Below are 19,134 nucleotides of genomic sequence, written 5' to 3'. Positions count from 1 at the left end.
CATCATTCATAACAACAGATAGATGCCTACGAGCTGCTCTGTTGTAACTCCTGTGCATCCTTTGCAAAGGTACAAGAAGAAGCTGCACCAAGGGTTAAGTTATATGTTGTGCTCAAGGCTTTTTTTCAGCTGCAACTCACTGGAACTCAGTTTCAGCATGATTCAAGTGGGTGCCATTGCCATTCTAAGAGAACAAGGGTTCATGGTGAGTTCCATCACCTTTTTTTCTATAAAAATAGCACTGATTGTGCTTAATGTGTTGTGTGCAGCAACATCTATTTTTGTGCTTAGTTTAATTACAGCAGGTTTCTTCCTCCTTCCGTTAGCTAAGGCTGATAATTGGCAACGTGGCTTAATATAACACTGCACGGGGGCAGCAGGTGTGTTAGTCTGTTGTAGCAACAAGAGCAGCAGCAAGGGAAAAAAACACCTTCATGAGTTTTCATTTAGTAGCTCACCGCTCATTGGGTGCGTGAACTGTTATTTTCCATTGCTGTATGTATCTACCACGCACCTATACCAGCACACCGCCCCCACACTCACATGTCATTTGTAAATAGTGAGTCCCCCAAACCATGAAATACAAGGAGTAGAAAGTCTGTCACATATCAGTGCAGAGCCCAAAGTCATATGAACAGAGGGACCTCTCCATAATAGAAAGCAATGGGGAAGGGACACATTTAAAACCTTGCAGGAGTGGGAGAATTCCAATGGTGGGGGTGGGGAGTTGTGGAAAACTGAAACAGCTGGTGGGGAAAGGATCAAGTACTTCCACTTCACTCATCTCAATTAGACACACTGAAGTGGCTTTTGCAATCTGAAAAGGGCTGTTGGGGATAATGCAGTGGTGGGGAGGGCCGCAAGTTCCCCCTCCCTGAGCTACAGTTATGTGCATTAACACAGAGCTAGAGCCTAAAGATAGCAATCTGAGTCTTGTTCACTGTATATTGTGTGAGCTTTCCCTGAATCTGAGGCAAAGAAGCACTTTAGAATCCTAGGCTGTTATCCTATGGACAGAATCCCAATAAATAAACAGGACTTATTCCGGTCATAAGTAAACACGTGCTAGTTTGTGCTGTTAGGCAAGCATACAGAAGTTTCGGTGTACAACCATTCACTCTATTCTTGGACCCTGCTGTTGGCTTTGCAAACGTTGAATGAACACTGGTTTTCTCACTTGTCATAAAATTCACACATGAGTTAAGCTCCTTCACATATGCAAGTTGCTAGAATTTTCCCCGAAGATAGAACAAATTCAACAAGTTATTTGGCAATTATTGAGTGGCCGTTGGATCCATGTGGAGCGCAGCCACAGTGGGAAGCTCAAATCCAAACTTAAATGCATTTGTAAATATGACTATGAATGTAGACCGAGAGGTGCCCACATGGTGTGCTTCAGAAGTTTTTAGACTACACCTCCCACCATCCCATCCTGGCTGGGGCTGATGGGAACCAGAGTCTAACAACACCTGGAGGGGACTGCATTGTCTACCCCAGTGGCAGATGATGTGCTTCACTGAACTGGAGGACAATATAGCTCTGCGGTTAGAAGAGTTAGGGGCTGGCATGAGATACGACCAATTTCATCTGTAGGAGTCTGCATCAAAGAGACAGGTGGGATTTCCTTAAGAATGGATAGGTTTGATCTTCTTGCAGTCCACGGGACTCTCAAGAGTCTCCTCCAGTACCATAATTCAAAAGCATCAATTCTGCAGCGATCAGCCTTCTTTATGATCCAGCTCTCACTTCCATACATCACTACTGGGAAAACCATAGCTTTAACTATATGGACATTTGTCAGCAAGGTGATGTCTGTGCTTTTTAAGATGCTGTCTAGGTTTGTCATTGCTTTTCTCCCAAGAAGCAGGAGTCTTTTAATTTTGTGATTGCTGTCAGCATCTGCAGTGATCCTTAGCAATAGTAAGGGCCTAAAATGTGACAAGACACCTTAAGAACCTTTCTGACAAACATCTTAGTGATATTATGGCTTATCATTTCAGGAGGGAACAGGGAACTTCCTTTCCCTTCCTTTCCCTAGTTAACAAGTCAATGGATTCCCTAAGGATCCAAGTCAATGGAACACTTGAGCTAGAAAAAGATAAGCGATTAAGGTATTTTAGGATGCTCCATACGGGATCCTGCGGAAAAGGCAAGTTTGCAACTGAATGATTGAAATCCTCCACTGAAAGACAACCTGTATCTGTGAGTTCCCTTTCCAAGCCCCTTCTTTGTAAGCAGGGGAGGATGGTCCATTTGGGTGAATGGTCCATTTCTGCCTGCCTTCTTACTTGCAACCAGCCCAGGGAGTGGCCTGGGCTGCCAGCTTCCTCCTCCTTTGCAGGACTCAGATGAGAGAAGAAGATGGGGGCAAAGCTAGAATTAGTCAGCCCCGTCTGTCTCTGGCTCCACCCGTTATTGGCTTTGGCTCCATCTACCACTGCCCCCCCACCCCCGCCTTCCTTCTTACCAGTCCCAAAAGGCATCAGCCACCACCGTTGATGAGGTGGATGAAAGTCATTGAACATCTTCCCTTTAGGAAGGATGCCAGAGAGAGAGAGAGACCTGGATATTTAACATGGGACAGGAGGCTGTGCCGGTAAAGGCACAAATCAGTAAATTCAACCAGGGAACCACAGCATAAAAGGAAGAGGCATATCCCATAAAATGGGCTTAGGAAAACTTGTGCAGTGACATAGAAACCACCCCCAGCCAGGTCTATTTCCACTGGACTTAGAGGAAGCAATTGCAGGGGTGAGAAGCAGACAAAATAAATTTTGAACTCCCGTGAGTTTAGTTTAGCTTAACTGCATGACACTTTCCCATGGATGCTTTCTCACTTAGTGACAGCAGAGGGTAGTCTTGTACTAGAAATGTTTTCAAAGTTGCACTCATACAGTAGTTACAATGCTGGGGCAGAAGGGATGGAACTACAGTAAAGGGATAACCAGGCTCCCGGAGGAACAGGCATAACCATGCCAGGATTGTGCGCATCCAGATGACTGCTCTGACCATGCAAATATGGTTGGGAGCAGAATGGTAAACAGCGACTGGATAAAAGCAAGTGGAAAGTGGCCTGCTGGATTCAGAAGGCCTTTAGTCTGATCCATCAGTGTTCTACTGTTCTTACTTTTATTTATTTTTATTTGATTTTATAGGTTTTATACCCCATCCCTCATGACTGGTGATCGGGGTGGGTCAGAGCAATTTAAAATACAATGATCAGTCAGCACAGAAAACAAAATACAATTTAAAAATCACAATCACTAACCCCTCTTAAATATTGCAGTCAGTATGGCCATATGACTACAATCTTGGTCAGCAGTGGCACCGCCAGAAAAGCCTCCCCACAGCCAACCTTAAGGTCTGGCTGAGACTGTACAGCATTTAATAGTTTATCCATTACTATAGAGTTTGTCACATTACTCTGTTGAATGAGTTATTATTTACTACTATTATTTATGGTTTGTGCGCAATACAGTGCAAATGGAGGGTTCCACTTGTGCCAAGGGACATTCCCTTCTTCACCTCTCCTGCAGGCACCCAAAATCTGCTCAACGGGGTCCCTCAACCCTCTGGAGATTTTGAGGTTGCATGGTGGGCTGCAGCAGAGAGGAAGGAAGAGGAAAGTTCTGCTGCGCAAGAAGAATTCTTCTGCATGAGTGTGACGGCAGCACTGGATCCAACTCTGCAAATTTGTATTCTGTCTTACGCAGAATTGACACAGTACAAACTAAGGTAAAAGTTCAAGCTGAAAACCAGACGAAATCCGACCTAAGAACAAAGCAAGCAGCAAAACCAACAGCAGTTATTATGGGTGACATGTTGGTTTTGAATGGAGAATTCAAGGTTTTAAAGATGTAACTACATTTATAATGTTGGGAGCTGCCCAGAGTGGCTGGGGCAACGCAGTCAGTTGGATGGCATACAAATAATAAAATGGTGATGATGATTTTATATTATATTTTAAATGGATAATATATATGCATTTCTACAGTGAACTTCATGGCTGAGTGGGAATTTGAAACCTAGTCTCCCGTGTCCTGGTCCACTACTCTAGCAGTGCCATCACACTGGCTCTGAGGAAGAGTAGTTAGATTCATAACACACAGCTGAGTCTTAACAAACATACTCCTATGTACCTCTGAGAAGGTACCTCTGTGTACCTTCTCCTCTTTGTTTTTTCATTCACTGGCCAAGCCACATGTCACCTTCAAGATGAGGGTAACATCTTCAGAAGGGCACATGATCTGATCACACCAAAGCAGCTTTGAAAGTAATGCTCCAAGAAGCAGTGGTAGTTATCCTGATGCCAATTTGAATGTACATCAATCCAATGAGAAACAATACTCCGCAGTTCCTGTGTATCCACCTCTGATGAAAAGTCATTAAACATATGACTGATAACATTGTCCCACAGGCCTATTAAAGGAAAGGGCACATCGCAACTGTCAGCTTCAGAAGAAGGGAAGGGGATTTGGAGCATCTGGTGAACTTGGCTTTTAATTTTTTAAAAGAAAGTAATAATATGGTACACACGTAATTCAGTTTTCAATTTTAATAGATGGATAGGAAGGGGGGGACTTGCATCTTCCTTTTGTTGTCTGTTTGTTAGAGATAACAAAGCACTTATGCACAAATGTACTCCCAGACATATCAGAAAATGTATTACAAGATACTAGGAGCTAGGATTAATGCATTACAAAATAAATTACAGCATATTGACAGGGAGAGTAATTCTTCTTTATCCCATTTCCTAAGAGCAAGGAGAAATGGAATTAAAATGGAACAAACTGGAAGTAGAAGAATATACTACACGGAGGAGTTGCAATCAGTTACTTCGAAATCCAGTGCTTAAGAAAAATTGAATGGCAAGCCTCAAGTCTCAGGTTGTATTGCCTGCATTTTTTAATGGGAATGGACAAATAAGTTGGGTGGGTATATACATGCCTAAAAATATGAGTGCTTGTTCTCTGGAAGTGCATTCACTTTATGGAGATCAACACACAGCTCCTATTCCTCTCCAAGGCAGAGCTCAAGGAAGCCTGCTTCTGCAGTCAGGAAATAGAACTGGCTGTGCCTGGTGCTGATTGGCTGAGGTAGGAAGCTGCCTTCTACTGAGTCAGACCCCTGGTCTGCCTTGCTCAGTACCACTGATTGGCTGTGGTTCTTCAGGGTCTCAGTCAGCAGCCATTGCTAGCTCTAACTGGAGATGTTGGGGATTTAACCAAGGACCATTTGCATGCAGAGCCCTGCCACTGTGCACTAGCCCTTTTCCTTCTTTTCTATACCCCGTACAAAACATTTTTGTGACTGGAGACAAATTGATTAAAATAAGAATACAGCAACACAAGTGGTACAGCAATAAAACTGCTAGCACATTTGCAAAGCTAAGCAGGATCCAGTACGGTTTTGAACTGAATGGGGGAACTGCATGTTGAGATTCAGGAAGGTTGAATTAGAAGACACTTGCGGTCCCAACTCTATGATTTTATGATTCTAAGGTACTAAATGAACTTGTAATTGCATAAAGGTTTACACAGCCCTTCAAGCAATTTTTTTTAAAAGGCAGGTAGCCCACCTGAAGCACGCAAGAAAGGCCAGCACCAATGACTATGAAGCAGAGGTAAGGATGTCTGTTGAAAGCAGGGGGAAGCTAAGCTCATCCTGTTGGGGGGGAAAGCAAAGAGGCTGCACTGAATCCTGCCTGTAGGTGCAGCTCATTTAAGAAAGGGGGAGATATATGATGCAAAGGCAAACTTGCCCAACTCTCAGTATCTGAAACATTGTGCAAACTGAAACACAGCCCCTCCTTTGAAATTTGCACGTCTCCAAATTTTGCAATGCCGTTCTCTAGCTTGGCAAGGTGCACAAATGCACATACTAAGGAAAAGTGAGTATAAAAATGCATATATTAGGTCTGCCTATTCAGTAGTGATGTTATGCCACATCAAAAAAAGTAAAGTCTGTTGAAGGAAATAACTTGCATTTATCTAGATTTACCACAGTGTTTCCACTTATCATCACAGGATAATTTGACAGTCACTGAGGACTAAAATACCACACTTTAGAAATGAGACTGCGCTGAAAATGCTGGAGACATTTGCAAATAGTCTTTTAAAAGAGTCAGGCTGTCCTGCGGGAAGCAAACTACTCTGGGTCAGCTAGATCTGTGTGAGCTAGCCCTACTTCAGATGTAAATACAAAGGGCATATTTTAGATGTTGTAGTTTATAAAGTACTTTACAAATGGATATACAGGGGGAAATGGCAAGATATATTTTCATCTTAAAAGAGTCACAAAGGTGCAATGTCATATTTGGTGCTCCACTGTGGCTTGGTTGCACTGTGGCTTGGTCCTTTAAACTATTACTGGGAGTTGGAGACTCCCTTAAATAGTGTTCAATGCAACAAGGAGCTATAGCTGGGGAGGGGGCGGGGGACAACCATGGGTGCTTCCAGACCCTGATTTGCTTGTGGGGAGATTCAGCAACATTGGCTATTAAATAAACACTCGTTCTGATTTGTTTGTAGGGAAGTTAAAAGATGCCTCAAGCAAGGATTTCTCCACTTTCCAGCGCATTTGCATTGTTGAAACACACATTCTTGTTGAAATGAGCAGGGCCAAAGCTTGTACAACAAACCGCCTTATCTTCTTCTTGTATACAGTCTTGGAAGTCGAACAGAATCCATTCCAGAAATCCGTTCGACTTCCGAAACATTCGAAAACCAAAGTGTGGATTCTGACTAGCTGCAGGAAGCTTCCCAAAACCGTTTGAAAACTGGAACACTCACTTTCGGGTTTCGATTGTTCGGGAGCCGATTTGTTTGGGAGCCATGGCACCTGAGATCCAAGGTACAACTGTACCTTGAAGCAACCAATAGAACCAAATGAAGCAAACAATAGAAAGGTGGCTTTATAAAGGGATTGGGTAAATTCATGGTGGATCAGGCTACCCAGGGCTATCTCCACTGCAGAGACAGACCACCAATGGCTAGGGAACAGGAGGAATGGGGCAGAGGGCTGTTGCCACCATGTTGTCGCTTCTGATTGGCCACTGTAGAAACAGAATGCAGGCCTGGATAGGCCTTTGGTCTGATGCAGCAAGGCTCCTCTCACATTCCTAAAGACATTGTAAGGCTATGCACACATAACTGCCTTAAAATGGAGGAAGGCATACCCTCCGGTCACACCCTGTATGTTGGAAGGTCTTCGAAGGTCATTGACTGACTGAATGGCCGGGGGTTCACTGTTCAAATCTCATTCTAATCATTGAAAACTATGCGATCTCAAAAGGGTGGAATGTTTCTTTGAAACAGCAACAAATTTCCCCAAAAGATTAATATTTGAAAATGAGCCTTGACAAATTGTTTCATCTTCTTACAGCAGTGACAGCACAATCTCTCAATAAAATTCTGGTCTCCCCACAAACAGTTGAGTGTGAAAAGGAGCTGAAAATGAAATGAATACAATATAAGTGCAATAAATGTGCAGTTTTTGAAGCTAAATTGGAGCTGTCTTCTGTGATCAGAAACAGAATTACTAACTTCTGAGTGTTTGGGGGAAGAAGGAATTCATCACTTTAACCCAAGAGAATGTGATAAGTAGGTGAGTGTGTTGTACAGTCCCTGGAGAAGATATATTTGAGGAGTACACATGAACATAGGCAACTGGTTTTACCTCCTATGTGAGTTGGGTGTATTATTTTTCTGCAGACGAGAAGGTAAAAATGAATGGAACAAACATGGATTGTTTTTATCTTTTGCTGCAAGCCGCCCAGTGTGGTTGGGGAAAACCCAGCCAGATGGGCAGGGTATAAATAACAAATTATTATTATTATTATTATTATTATTATTATTATTATTATTATTAACAAAGAATGCCTTCTTATCAACCAATCGGCAGTGGTGTAGCAGAGAAGGGACAATCAAGGACAAAGTACCACCGTGTATTTCACAACAGGATTGATGATATCATCTTCTATATCATCTGTCCATTTTACATTAGGCTAGTCCAGGAATTCCTCTGCAATTTGTATTTCGTCCTTCACACCTCAAATCATCAAAATCCTATCATTTATTAATTTCTAGGGTTTAAGGGGGGTTCTCCCCAAATCTATAACAATATAGATGGATATATATATACTACAACAACAACAGCAACGGATTGGAATCTACCTCATTAGTCTGCTTATTCATTAATTCACATTTTCTCCACTTTTCCAATAAACTCAGCAGAGCTCCCCTCCCAGCCTTGTCCATTAAGCTCAGTATGTAAGTGAAAATTGTAAGCAAGAAAGAGTTAAAGCGCCTTGCTGGATGAGAGAGGTTTTATCCAGCTAATTCACACTCAATTTATGCAAGTCATCTCACAGCTGTTTCTGTCTTGGCGTAATGGATATACCAGTTTACAACACAGAGACATCTGTTTCCCAGCGCACTTGCATCATTTCCCCTCTTTTAATTTAATAGCTGAACATTTAAAAAGCCATTCAAAAATCTTCTTTTTTATTACCAGTAGTACTAGAGAGAGAGATCTGTTAAATGGTAACCAAGGGCAAGGTGCTGAAATATCCTGTTGGTTTCTAATGGGTTTATGCACTGATGAATTAATCAATGATTACTTGTACATTACCAGATCTCATATAGATTATTGTTGTTGTTACATTTATTAGTCGCTTTTTTTGCCACAGGCAGTTCACAGTGACTTACCAGTAAATAGGAAACACACACATATATATTCAAACCAGGAAATACAGATGCCTATTTAAGATACAGTGGTACCTCTGGTTACATACTTAATTTGTTCTGGAGGTCTGTTCTTAATCTGAAATTGTTTTTAACCTGAGGTACCACTTTAGCTAATGGGGGCCTCCCGCTGCCACCACCCCACTGGATCGCAATTTCTATTCTCATCCTGAGGTAAAGTTCTTAACCTGAGGTACTACTTCCGGGTTAGCAGAGTCTGCAACCTGAAGTGTTTGTAACCTGAAGCGTTTGTAACCCGAGGTACCACTGCATAGAAGAAAGTGTAAAATAACTTATAACTAAACAAAGCTATAGATAGAAAGGCCACCATCATTTCACAAACCAGTGCTATTTTTCTAGATAAAGAGGTGCCAGAACTCACCATGAACGCCTTCCTTATTCTCTTATAATGGCAATGGCTCCCACCTGAGAGGTGCCAGAACTGAGTTCTAGTGAGTCCTGGCTGAAAAAAAGCACTGATTACAACTAAAATAACTTCAAAGAATAAATAGGCATGCTAAGTCTTAACTCTCAGAGAGCCAGTGTGGTGTAGTGGTTAAGAGCGGTAGTCTCGTAATCTGGGGAACTGGGTTCACGTCTCTGCTCCTCCACATGCAGCTACTGGGTGACCTTGGGCCAGTCCCACTTCTCTGAAGTCTCTAAGCCCCACTCACCTCACAGAGTGTTTGTTGTGGGGGAGGAAGGGAAAGGAGATTGTTAGCCGCTTTGAGACTCCTTAGGGTAGTGATAAAGCGGGATATCAAATCCAAACTCTTCTTCTTCTTCTCAGTCCCACTGTTCACGATTTGTTCTCACAAAATTGATTCACTGATTGATCAGCCTAAGGGTAAGATCCTAACTCCCCCTGATGTTGATAGTGGTGTGGTCTTAGATAAGTGGTCTGCGTTTCACAAGCGTACAGTAAGGTTGGTAGTGAAGAATGTCTTAGATGACATGGAGTCATACAGAAGAGTTCCCTACTAGGCTTTGCCACAATGGAAGTCCTGAGCTTCGCCCTGGAGGATAGGACGTTACCACTGGTAGCTCTCCCGCTGGCACTAGCACTAGCTAGCAGAAAGTCGCCAGATGGGATGCTTGGGGTACCAGGGGCTTTGCATCCTAGCTAGAGCCCTGCAGCATCTTCCAGGGACCCAATTCTTGGACCTCTCAGCTGTGCAACAACAACAAACTACAATAAAACTGACCGCTTTCTGCCCTAGTCACTCTGTGCTGCCTAGCTCCTCAATAGAATTGCTCTGCCCAGATTTAAATCTTGCTTCCTAAATAAAAAGTAGACTCAAACAGAAAAGTTTTAGGTGAACAAATCTTAAGTCAAATATTCCAAGTCAGAATACACGTCAACTGTCCAATGCCTAAAAGGTAAGGTGACAACCTGTTGAACAGACATCTCTTTATAAGCATACATGAGGGATGACTGGTTGTAAAATTCTGCCCATTTTTCACTCAATGATTTAATGCATTATAACTGATTTGTGCAGTGATTAGCATCTTAATTACTGAGCTCTGGATAATAACTCTCTCAAAATGAAATTGAACATGCAGAATAAAACAAGCCATTTGGTTAAGAACAAAGCCAACAAGCTAGGACTACAATTTATGTAATTATTGGAAGAAGAAAAAAAGATGAACAGCATCAACACCAAGATGTCAGCATAACATCAGCATTATTTCAACGGAACAGATGGACGCAGATTCACAAATTAATGCCTTGAACAGTGGTTGTTTTGATATGAGCTTATTAGGCAACAACAAATACCACTGACAGATTTTTAAAAGTAGGAAAAGAATGCAGAGGAAACCAATTTTGAATGTATTCATCATATGTATTCTTCCACCTCAGGGAAGTATTTTTTTAATACATTAAAAACATTAAAAACACAATAACATTACAGAATGGGAGTTGGCATAAGCCTATGGGCAACATTGGCTTATGCCAACTCCCATTCTGTAATGTTATTATATAATGTATTTTAAAAAATGTAAAAAATGGGCAACATTGGGATGGGGGTGGCGCTGTGGGTTAAACCACAGAGCCTAGGACCTTCCGATCAGAAGGTCAGCAGTTCGAACCCCCGTGACGGGGTGAGCTCCCGTTGCTCGGTCCCTGCTCCTGCCAACCTAGCAGTTCAAAAGCACATCAAAGTGCAAGTAGATAAATAGGTACCGCTCTGGTGGGAAGGTAAACGCCGTTTCCATGCGCTGCTCTGGTTCGCCAGAAGCAGCTTAGTCATGCTGGCCACATGACCCGGAAGCTGTCTGTGGACAAACGCCGGCTCCCTCGGCCAATAAAGCAAGATGAGTGCCGCAACCCCAGAGTCGGTCATGACTGGACCTAATGGTCAGGGGTCCCTTTACCTTTACCTTTATGGGCAACATTGATAAAGTATGCTTTATTGATACAGCACAATAATGTAATAACAAAAGTCCTAAACGCTGCAACCTTTATTTCCTAGGAAGAGTCACTCCATCTCCTTGATCATTTTAGTTGCCCTTTTCTGAACCTTTTCCAAGTCTACAATATCCTTTTTGAGATGAGGCAACCAGAACTGTACACAGTACTCCAAATGTGGCCGCACTATAGATTTGTATAATACCATTATGATATTAGCAGGTTTATTTTCAATTCAAGAACCCTAAACAAATAACCAATACAATTGGAAAGGTAGACAGAACAAGGTTTTACAATCACAGCATAGGAGATCCTTATCAGAATGTATGTTGGCTTTACCTGTGTGTGTCTGCATTTTTCATGATCCTGATGACAAGGGGGATATTTGATAAAATAAAACTGAACTAGAAGCGGAGAAAAGCCATTATAATAAGACAGTAACTGACTATTTAAATCTAGGCACATATCTGAGAAACCATGTACAGCAACTGCACAGATTGCATTACAAGATTTGCAACATCAATGCTACTTATTGTGGTGCATGGTGAGCATTTTTACAAAGTAAGGCTACTGAGTAATTCAGAGTCATCCATGGTTATCTGTAATACTGTAATTCAGACAATGCTCTAATGGCGGGTGACCTCAAGGGGTTTCTTTGTGAATGCGATGTATTTTCTTCTTCACTGCTGCTTCAGAATTGCCCCTCCTCCTACACACCTGAATGTGGACTCTCATAGACGTCCTCTCCCAAGGAGGGCTTAGACTTTCCAAGCTTACTTTCCAAGTAAGTGTTCACAGTGTTCACAGTGCTGGACCACTCAGAGGACCACTCTGCATGTTCAGATTGGTACCAAGGCTCTGAACAGGCAGAGTGGTTCTGCACAAAGGAAACAAGGTGTTGCCATCACTGCACAGAAGGGGCAATGCAGATGAGAAGGCTCTCTTGCCCGTCATCATCCACCTAACTTCTGCAGATGGAGACAGCTGGAGAAGGGCTTCCATTGACAAAGGAAGTATGCTGCAAGAAGCTAGTCCTTCAGCTACCTTGGTCCAAAAGCATGTAGGGTTTCAAGGGCAAGCAACTTGAATTGTGCTTGGAAACAGGCCAGCAGCCAGTGGAATTGCCCCGCCTCAAGGTCTGGTTGTGAGCCACCATAGCTATAACTCTCTTAGTTGCTGCATTAGGGAGATACACTGATATTTAAGTCGTGAAAGGCACCAAGGCATTTGGAAATCTGGAGTTTCAACCAAAGAAGGCTTAGACTACCAACAGAATATAAACAATAACATTTCACTACCAAACAATATTTATATGCATGCCAGTGTTAGTTTAATAATATTGATGAACGTGTTTAGATTATGTTTCACCAGCTGTTCAGTGTCATGGATCATCCTGGGCTCCTAAGAGCTGAGGGCCTAGGAGTCAAGACTTATAAAAGTGCCTCAGGATAGCTCTTATTTATAAGAGAAACATATAATACAGCAAAATGTTCATAAACTGATGATTTAATGATAATCTTCAACTGCTGAATGGAGAGCCTAAGAAGAGTCCACTAAGAGGAAGCCCATTAACAAAAAAAAGTAGCTTTCCTCCAACCATATATTAATTATTGCAGAAAAATGAATGAAGGCCTGAGAAAATGTGTGAAGTACCAAGTAGAAATGCTTGACATTTAGTCACCTTTTGTCTTGCATTTTGTTCCCTGTGTGTACAGATTGTTTCTGGATCTCACGGGAACAACTATCATTAGCTACCCTTTTGTCAAGGAGCCTCTGACGCTAATTTGCTGCTTTGCTTCTGGGAGAAGGTAAATTACTATATATCTAATTTCCACATATCAAACTTGGCGTAAACCCTTCCCTGGAAAACAAAGGCTTTTTTTTAGGGGCGGGAGAAAAACAACCCCAAGCAAAACATCTATGATCAGCTGAACTTGCGTATTTTATCATCATCAGCTATTTAAAAGTAAGAATGCCAAACCAAACCTTTGATCACATTTCGGTGATAGAAGCGAGTGACAAAAGACCTGCCAGCATGGTAAGCAACTTACTAGGTCTCTTTTATGCTTTTAAATATTTGTTACAGTGGGTTTTATTCTGAATAATCAAAGAAAAATATATACTGTTTTTCTTGCAGAAAGTTAAAACAGCATTAGTTTGTGCTTTTGTCATCATGATGGTCTTTTTCGTAGTTGAATCATCCCACACCCCAAAGGTAAAGGTTTTAGCTAAAATATCCTCCAAACTCTGCAGCAGTACATGACAAGTTTCCAGTGAATTGTGGCTACTTTCTCTTTTCAGGGTAATCCAATAGCAAGAAACTGGGGTCCACAATCAATGCTGTATCTCAAGGGAAGATGTAAGTTTGGTGTCTCATTTTCAAAAAAATGAAAATAAAAATGCTTGGTTCAGTTAAAAAACTATTTAATGGCTGTTTTTAATACTACATTGAATTTCAAAATGTTTGTTACAGGGTGAAATCTCAAATAAAAAAAAGTTTAGTTGGGCATTAATTTGAAATACTTAGGAGGAAAACTGCCTACCACAACCACCACAAAGTTAATGATTTATTCCAGTTAAAAGGCTCTAAGTAGCTTCCTGATTGATTTTTTAAAAAAGCAACAATAAACTGGTTCCCAGTGGGGCTATGTAAAATTAGCACTTGCTTAAATGTAATGAATTAATATGGAGACATACAAGCAACCTGAAAACTAATTTTGTAAAATTGTTTAGCTATAAGTTACGGTATGTAACAAGGACGTTGCAAACAATCTGAAAACTAAACTTGCTAATAGAAGGATGTCATAGAGGAGGTATAAGCTTTTCGAGATGAAGATGTTACACTGAAGTAGGAACTACATTTCCACAATCTCCTTAATATGTATTTACAGGATCTGTGCATAACATGATACTTTATACTTTGAGGACTTTCTGTGGAGTACTATGGAAGCAATGTGGCTCAGGGAGAAAGATGTGGCTAAATGTAATGTGATCATTTTACTCCGGCCATTTTTCTCAGAGCTATCCTTTCTTAAGAATTCTCTGAGTATCATGATTTGCTTGTGTGTTGCTTTTCTTCAGCTGTTTCACAGAGGCACTCCGCTATATATTACCCATAGTAAAACCGTAGTAAAACTTAAAATGGGTCTTCACCCTCCCCTATTTTTGAGGGTCCAGTGTATTCCAGCTCATTCTCCCTTTAACTTGCATGGGAAGGGGGAGAAAGTAATGGTGCCCCACCAAAAGATTAATGGGGAGAATCTCTCCCCGCCACCCACCCACAGCAATACCCCAATTGTCCTTCCCATCAGCTGTTTTTGCCTTTTTGTTTAGTAAGGACCTGATTTGGGTTTGGTTAAAGGGCTTTCAAATTGAGGACAAATGTGGAGGTTAAAAATAAATATGCAGAATCAAAGTAACTACCACTGGAAAAAGTAATAATAGCAGGCGCTGGTTCACTTCGATATCCACAGGGCAAGAACACAATGAGGAAGAATATTTGGCAGATCACTTGTGGGTCCGGGGCGTGGTCCCAACACCACCCCCCAATGCGTGTGAGCGGGCTTGTAAAAATAATCTGAGAAATCTCAGGATAAAGGGGTGGAAGAGGCAGTATTAGAACAGGCTGTGGCATGAGAAGACACCTGAAGGCAGCCCTGTATGTATCGGGAAGTTTTTTATGTTGACATTTTACTGTTTTTATATGTGCTGTAAGCTGCCTAAAGTGGCTGGGGAAACCCTGCCAGATGAGCAGGGTATTAATATTAATAATAGTAATAGTAATAATAATAATAATAATAATAATAATAATAATAATGTGTCATGTCAATCACAAGTTAGCAAAGAGGATCAATACCAGAAAAATTAAACAGGAGAAGGCTGTTACCTTCTTTGTCCTGCTTGCAAGTGACCAGAGGTATCAAGTTTCACTACAGGTAGGAAAAGAATGGTCAGCTGCATAGATTTTGATTGGATCCAGCTCAGCATCCAGTATCTCCTATAATGATACAGAGCAGCACCTCTTTGGCTGAAGTGGAAGAGAGAAACTCAGCACAAACTGGTCCAGGATCATGGGAATAGCCAGAGGGTAGCAGCCCCCCCCCCCATATAAATAAAAATACTTAACTGATTACATCACAGATAACTCAGTTCTGCCGACCTAACATAAAGCCTGCCCCCCCCCCAATTAAATCCTGGCTATGCCCATGTCCAGGATCAAGGAAACCTGGAGCTGTCTGAAATCCTATGGCTTTCTTTTGCCCCTTTTTATTTTGTTCAGAGCAGCTGGATGATCACCATAAAAGCTAAGCCAAAAAAACTACAGTCAGAATTGTGTGTGTACCTGAAGCCTTCAAAATTAGTTCCATCTTAAATGAATTCTGTACAAAAGTTATTGAGGAAATCTCCAGTGAATATACTAATATTGCAGACTGTTGTAAACTCTTCAGATCCCCACAAGCAATGCAGGCTGAGCAGTTATATAGATCAATGCTTGTATGGATATCTGAGGCTCCTTAAGTCTTTTATGGTGGATGAATTGGCAAGAATTCCAGCTGTTTTCATCTCACTTTCCCTCATTCAACTTTAATTGCTCTGTTTGTATTTGTAGAAGGGCTTTTACATTCAAGGTTATTAAAACATTTGAGCAGGCTAGAAAATACTTTCCAATCTCTTTTTGGTCATTTCCATCATCCACTCAAGCCCAAGTATTGAGATTTGTAAGCTATATTATCTGTGTGAAAACCTATTTATCAGATGGCTGGTCAGATGTGCATTCAACCTCAAAGATCATAAGCAGCCATATATAGAACTCAAGGTAATTTGGCTTGCTTTTTTCTTTTACAGATGGTAGAAGATATGCTTCGTCTGATAGTGAAGAACAGTATTACAAGCTTGACTTGGATGATTTGAATGCAGTTATGAAAAGTATTTATTTGTAATTACATTCATCAATGGCCTTTGTGCATCTTTTTACGAATCCTCTTTGCAAAGCCAAACTTGTTGTTGTTCGTTTTTTAAAGAAATGGTACATAATTTATGTAGGAGGTGTAACCGTTCAACTACTTCAGTATAAAATAAACTAGAGAACTCTAAATCTGGAGTTAACTTTAGGAACACGAGGAGCAGAGAAAGCTGCCTTAGACTGAGTTGGTCTATGGCATGCAGCTCAGCACTGCCTATACGGAGTGGCAGTTCCTCTCCAGGGTTTCAGAATGGGCTCCAGACATACCTGGATATGCCAGGGATTTAAACTGGTACCTTCTGCATGTGCTCCATCTTCTCAGCTTTATGTTATATAAAGAGGCAAGAACACTTTTCCAAGCCCTTTCCCATGAAATGAATGGGTAACACGTTTCAGAGGACAGTATCTATATAGCCTGTTACTGACCTTCATAGTAATCTGCATGATTGCATGTTAAAGCTGTCATGTGAAATGTACACCCATACTTCAGAGTTCAACAACCTGCTAAGCATTTCTTACGCAGCTTCAATCGTTTTAGTACATGAAAGCACTTTTTCTTTAAAATCAGCTGCATTACTCACATGCATTGGATTAAGGCTATTTTAAAAATTGTGTCCTTAAAAGAAAAAAAGTGCTCAGTACTTTGCAAAATCAAAACCATTAGTCATTTTCACTTGCTGTGACTTTTGAATGGATTTTGAATGAAGTCTGCCTGTAAGAATTATACGATTATAGATTTGGAAAGGATCTCATGGGTCATCAAGTCTAGCACTCAGGCAGTTGTAGGGATTTGGCTACTTTTGTTCAAAGGCACCCTCTCTACTGATAAGCAGTCCAGGAGAACAGCTGTCTGCAAAGGCATTCATTCCTTCTTTATGTCTCAAGGACTGAACCCATCCTGAGCCAGGCCTTCCAGTGTTCTGGGGAAATAAACGAAGAGTGCAGACTTAGTTCTCTAGCATACAGTCTCTGTAAACACCTTTGTAAGGAGGTTGGGAGAGTGAATCAGGAGGAGCATGGGTTAATCTAAACGGAAAACCTATCTAAAGAAGAGGGTCTTTACCAAACTATGAAAGGCTGTGAGGGTTGGAAGTTTCAAAATCTGGATGCCAAATCGAGACTGTCACATTTATAAAAATTTACCCCTCTTCCCATTCTCTTTCTCTCCCCTCCTCTCTCCCTCTTTTCCCATTTTACCCCATGGAGGCTGGCATTTGACTCTCAATTTGCAAAGGTAGTCTTTATGTAAAATAAATTAATTAAAGTAGCTTGTATCAATAAACTCTTAATGTCACAAGAGCAATCCCCTCTCCTGCCATGTGAATGCTCAGATTGGGATTTTGAGGCATATGCAGGGAAATGCCAGGGAGCCAGGGCAATTTTGAAGTGAGAATGGTGAGAATTCACAATGAGAAATATAACATTTTGAATATGTCTCCCTTTTTTTATAGGTTACCAACATTCAGCACCACAGAAATTCCTGAACATCAGAAGAAAATGAACATCTGAAAAAATGGACATTGACCACTTGGACTAATGTTCTATTTTACTTGCCCTTTGAATTCCAAACACTGTAAACAATTTTTAAAGTGTTCCATTAATATAGTTATGAATAATCTTTACACTGTGTGAAAAACTCTATTAGATGTGATTATTTTGCCATTCTTTTAATGAGTGTTGTTTCAACCTATTCAGCTTACATTTGAAACTTTTGCATGTAATAAGAATTCCTGGTAGTAACAGATCACACAAAAGCAATACAAAATAAAAAGTTCCCACAAGTGTTTGTTGCCAGTTGCCTTATTTCTTCTCTTTACAGCCTACAGCCCAGCATCCCAAGGCCCACAAAACGTGCAGTGTAGAAAAAGTGGATACATATAACACTACAACCCAGTCTTCCAATGATGCTGAAAATGGATGCTTCAGGACCTATAAATGGAACCATTTATTTGTACAGCACATAGTTAACTATGGAATTTGCTACCAAAAGATGTAGTGATTAAGGATGGGGGGGGGGAATTCAATTCACTTTGCATTTGAAGGCCAACATACCTACTGCTCTGCGGAAAAGATACATGTCATTTTGACCATGTGACACCTTCCTCCAAATGTTAATGGGTCTCTCCTACTTCCCCCTTTCAGTAATTTAAACTCCCAGTGCATTCTTTAGTCAGAAGTTAAATGTATACAGGTTTGCAATTTAGAGGTTTAATTGATCACGTTCCATTTCCCTTATTTTTATGCCTTATTTTTATGAATTTATTAGTTTCATTTTCCTCACAAGCATTTCTTAAACTTTACCTAGAAATCAGAGTAGAATATCATATTTTTAGCTCACAGAGGCTATTTTATATTCCTTGCAATCTCTTTTTTTTAAAGACCATGATTTTAAACTACTCATATAACAATTATTTCTGAAAGATCATTGAAAGCTTTCAAATTACTTGAAACTCACACCCCATCTTCATTTTCTCCTTTACTATTCAGTGAATTTGCATTCTTGGATGACAACCACTTGCTACTGCTTTTATTTTCACACTTCTAATATGCTTCCACATAAACTGCAAAGGGAAACGAATGTGTAATTAAGAGCTCATTGATGTGGATGAGACTGAAATCCTAATGTTGTAAAATATGCTTTGGCTAAAGTAGTCTACGCATTTTGCCAGGTCTCTAGATTTTTACATTAAAAAATGGTGTGATTTTCTAATCACTATAGTGCCATTCCTTAGCAAAGGTGTTTAATCCAACATTACTATTATCAGCATTTTTATAAAGCTGCCTTTATAAATAATAATAATACAAATAATCCAAAGTACATCTATTTGGGTTGTTTTGACTTCACCAGGAGTGAGCTGAACATTTGTTTATTATGGAGGACTAGGTGCCATTAATTTTCATTATGAAAATAATGATACATTATAATAATGATACATTGTTTGATAGATTAAGTAAACCCAAGTACACATCCACTAATAGCAACATTAGTTGCTCTAAATGTTAGCTGTAGAAGGTAT

At 40.7% G+C, this 19,134-nt stretch overlaps 1 protein-coding gene across 3 annotated transcripts; it reads left to right on the top strand.

The window, feature by feature from the left end:
* Nucleotides 1-12,998: 12,998 nt before the first annotated feature.
* On the top strand, nucleotides 12,999-18,393 carry LOC310749652 (spexin prohormone 2-like). Of its 3 annotated transcripts, none has more exons than XM_083586971.1 (5): nucleotides 13,004-13,192; nucleotides 13,292-13,369; nucleotides 13,456-13,513; nucleotides 16,000-16,090; nucleotides 17,569-18,393. In XM_083586971.1, exons 1-5 carry the CDS (start codon nucleotides 13,127-13,129, stop codon nucleotides 17,624-17,626), a joined length of 351 nt encoding a protein of 116 aa, XP_083443097.1. In that variant the 5' UTR covers nucleotides 13,004-13,126; the 3' UTR covers nucleotides 17,627-18,393. The 3 variants fall into 3 exon arrangements, with proteins under 3 accessions (XP_083443099.1, XP_083443097.1, XP_083443098.1); XM_083586972.1 differs by having other exon boundaries at nucleotides 13,011-13,192; nucleotides 16,000-16,080; XM_083586973.1 differs by lacking the exon at nucleotides 13,292-13,369 and having other exon boundaries at nucleotides 12,999-13,192.
* Nucleotides 18,394-19,134: the final 741 nt, after the last annotated feature.

This window comes from Podarcis filfolensis, assembly GCF_964270895.1.
Source record: "Podarcis filfolensis genome assembly, chromosome: 1".
In the NCBI taxonomy this organism is placed as follows: domain Eukaryota; kingdom Metazoa; phylum Chordata; class Lepidosauria; order Squamata; family Lacertidae; genus Podarcis; species Podarcis filfolensis.
This window is presented reverse-complemented; position numbering and strand designations above follow the sequence as displayed.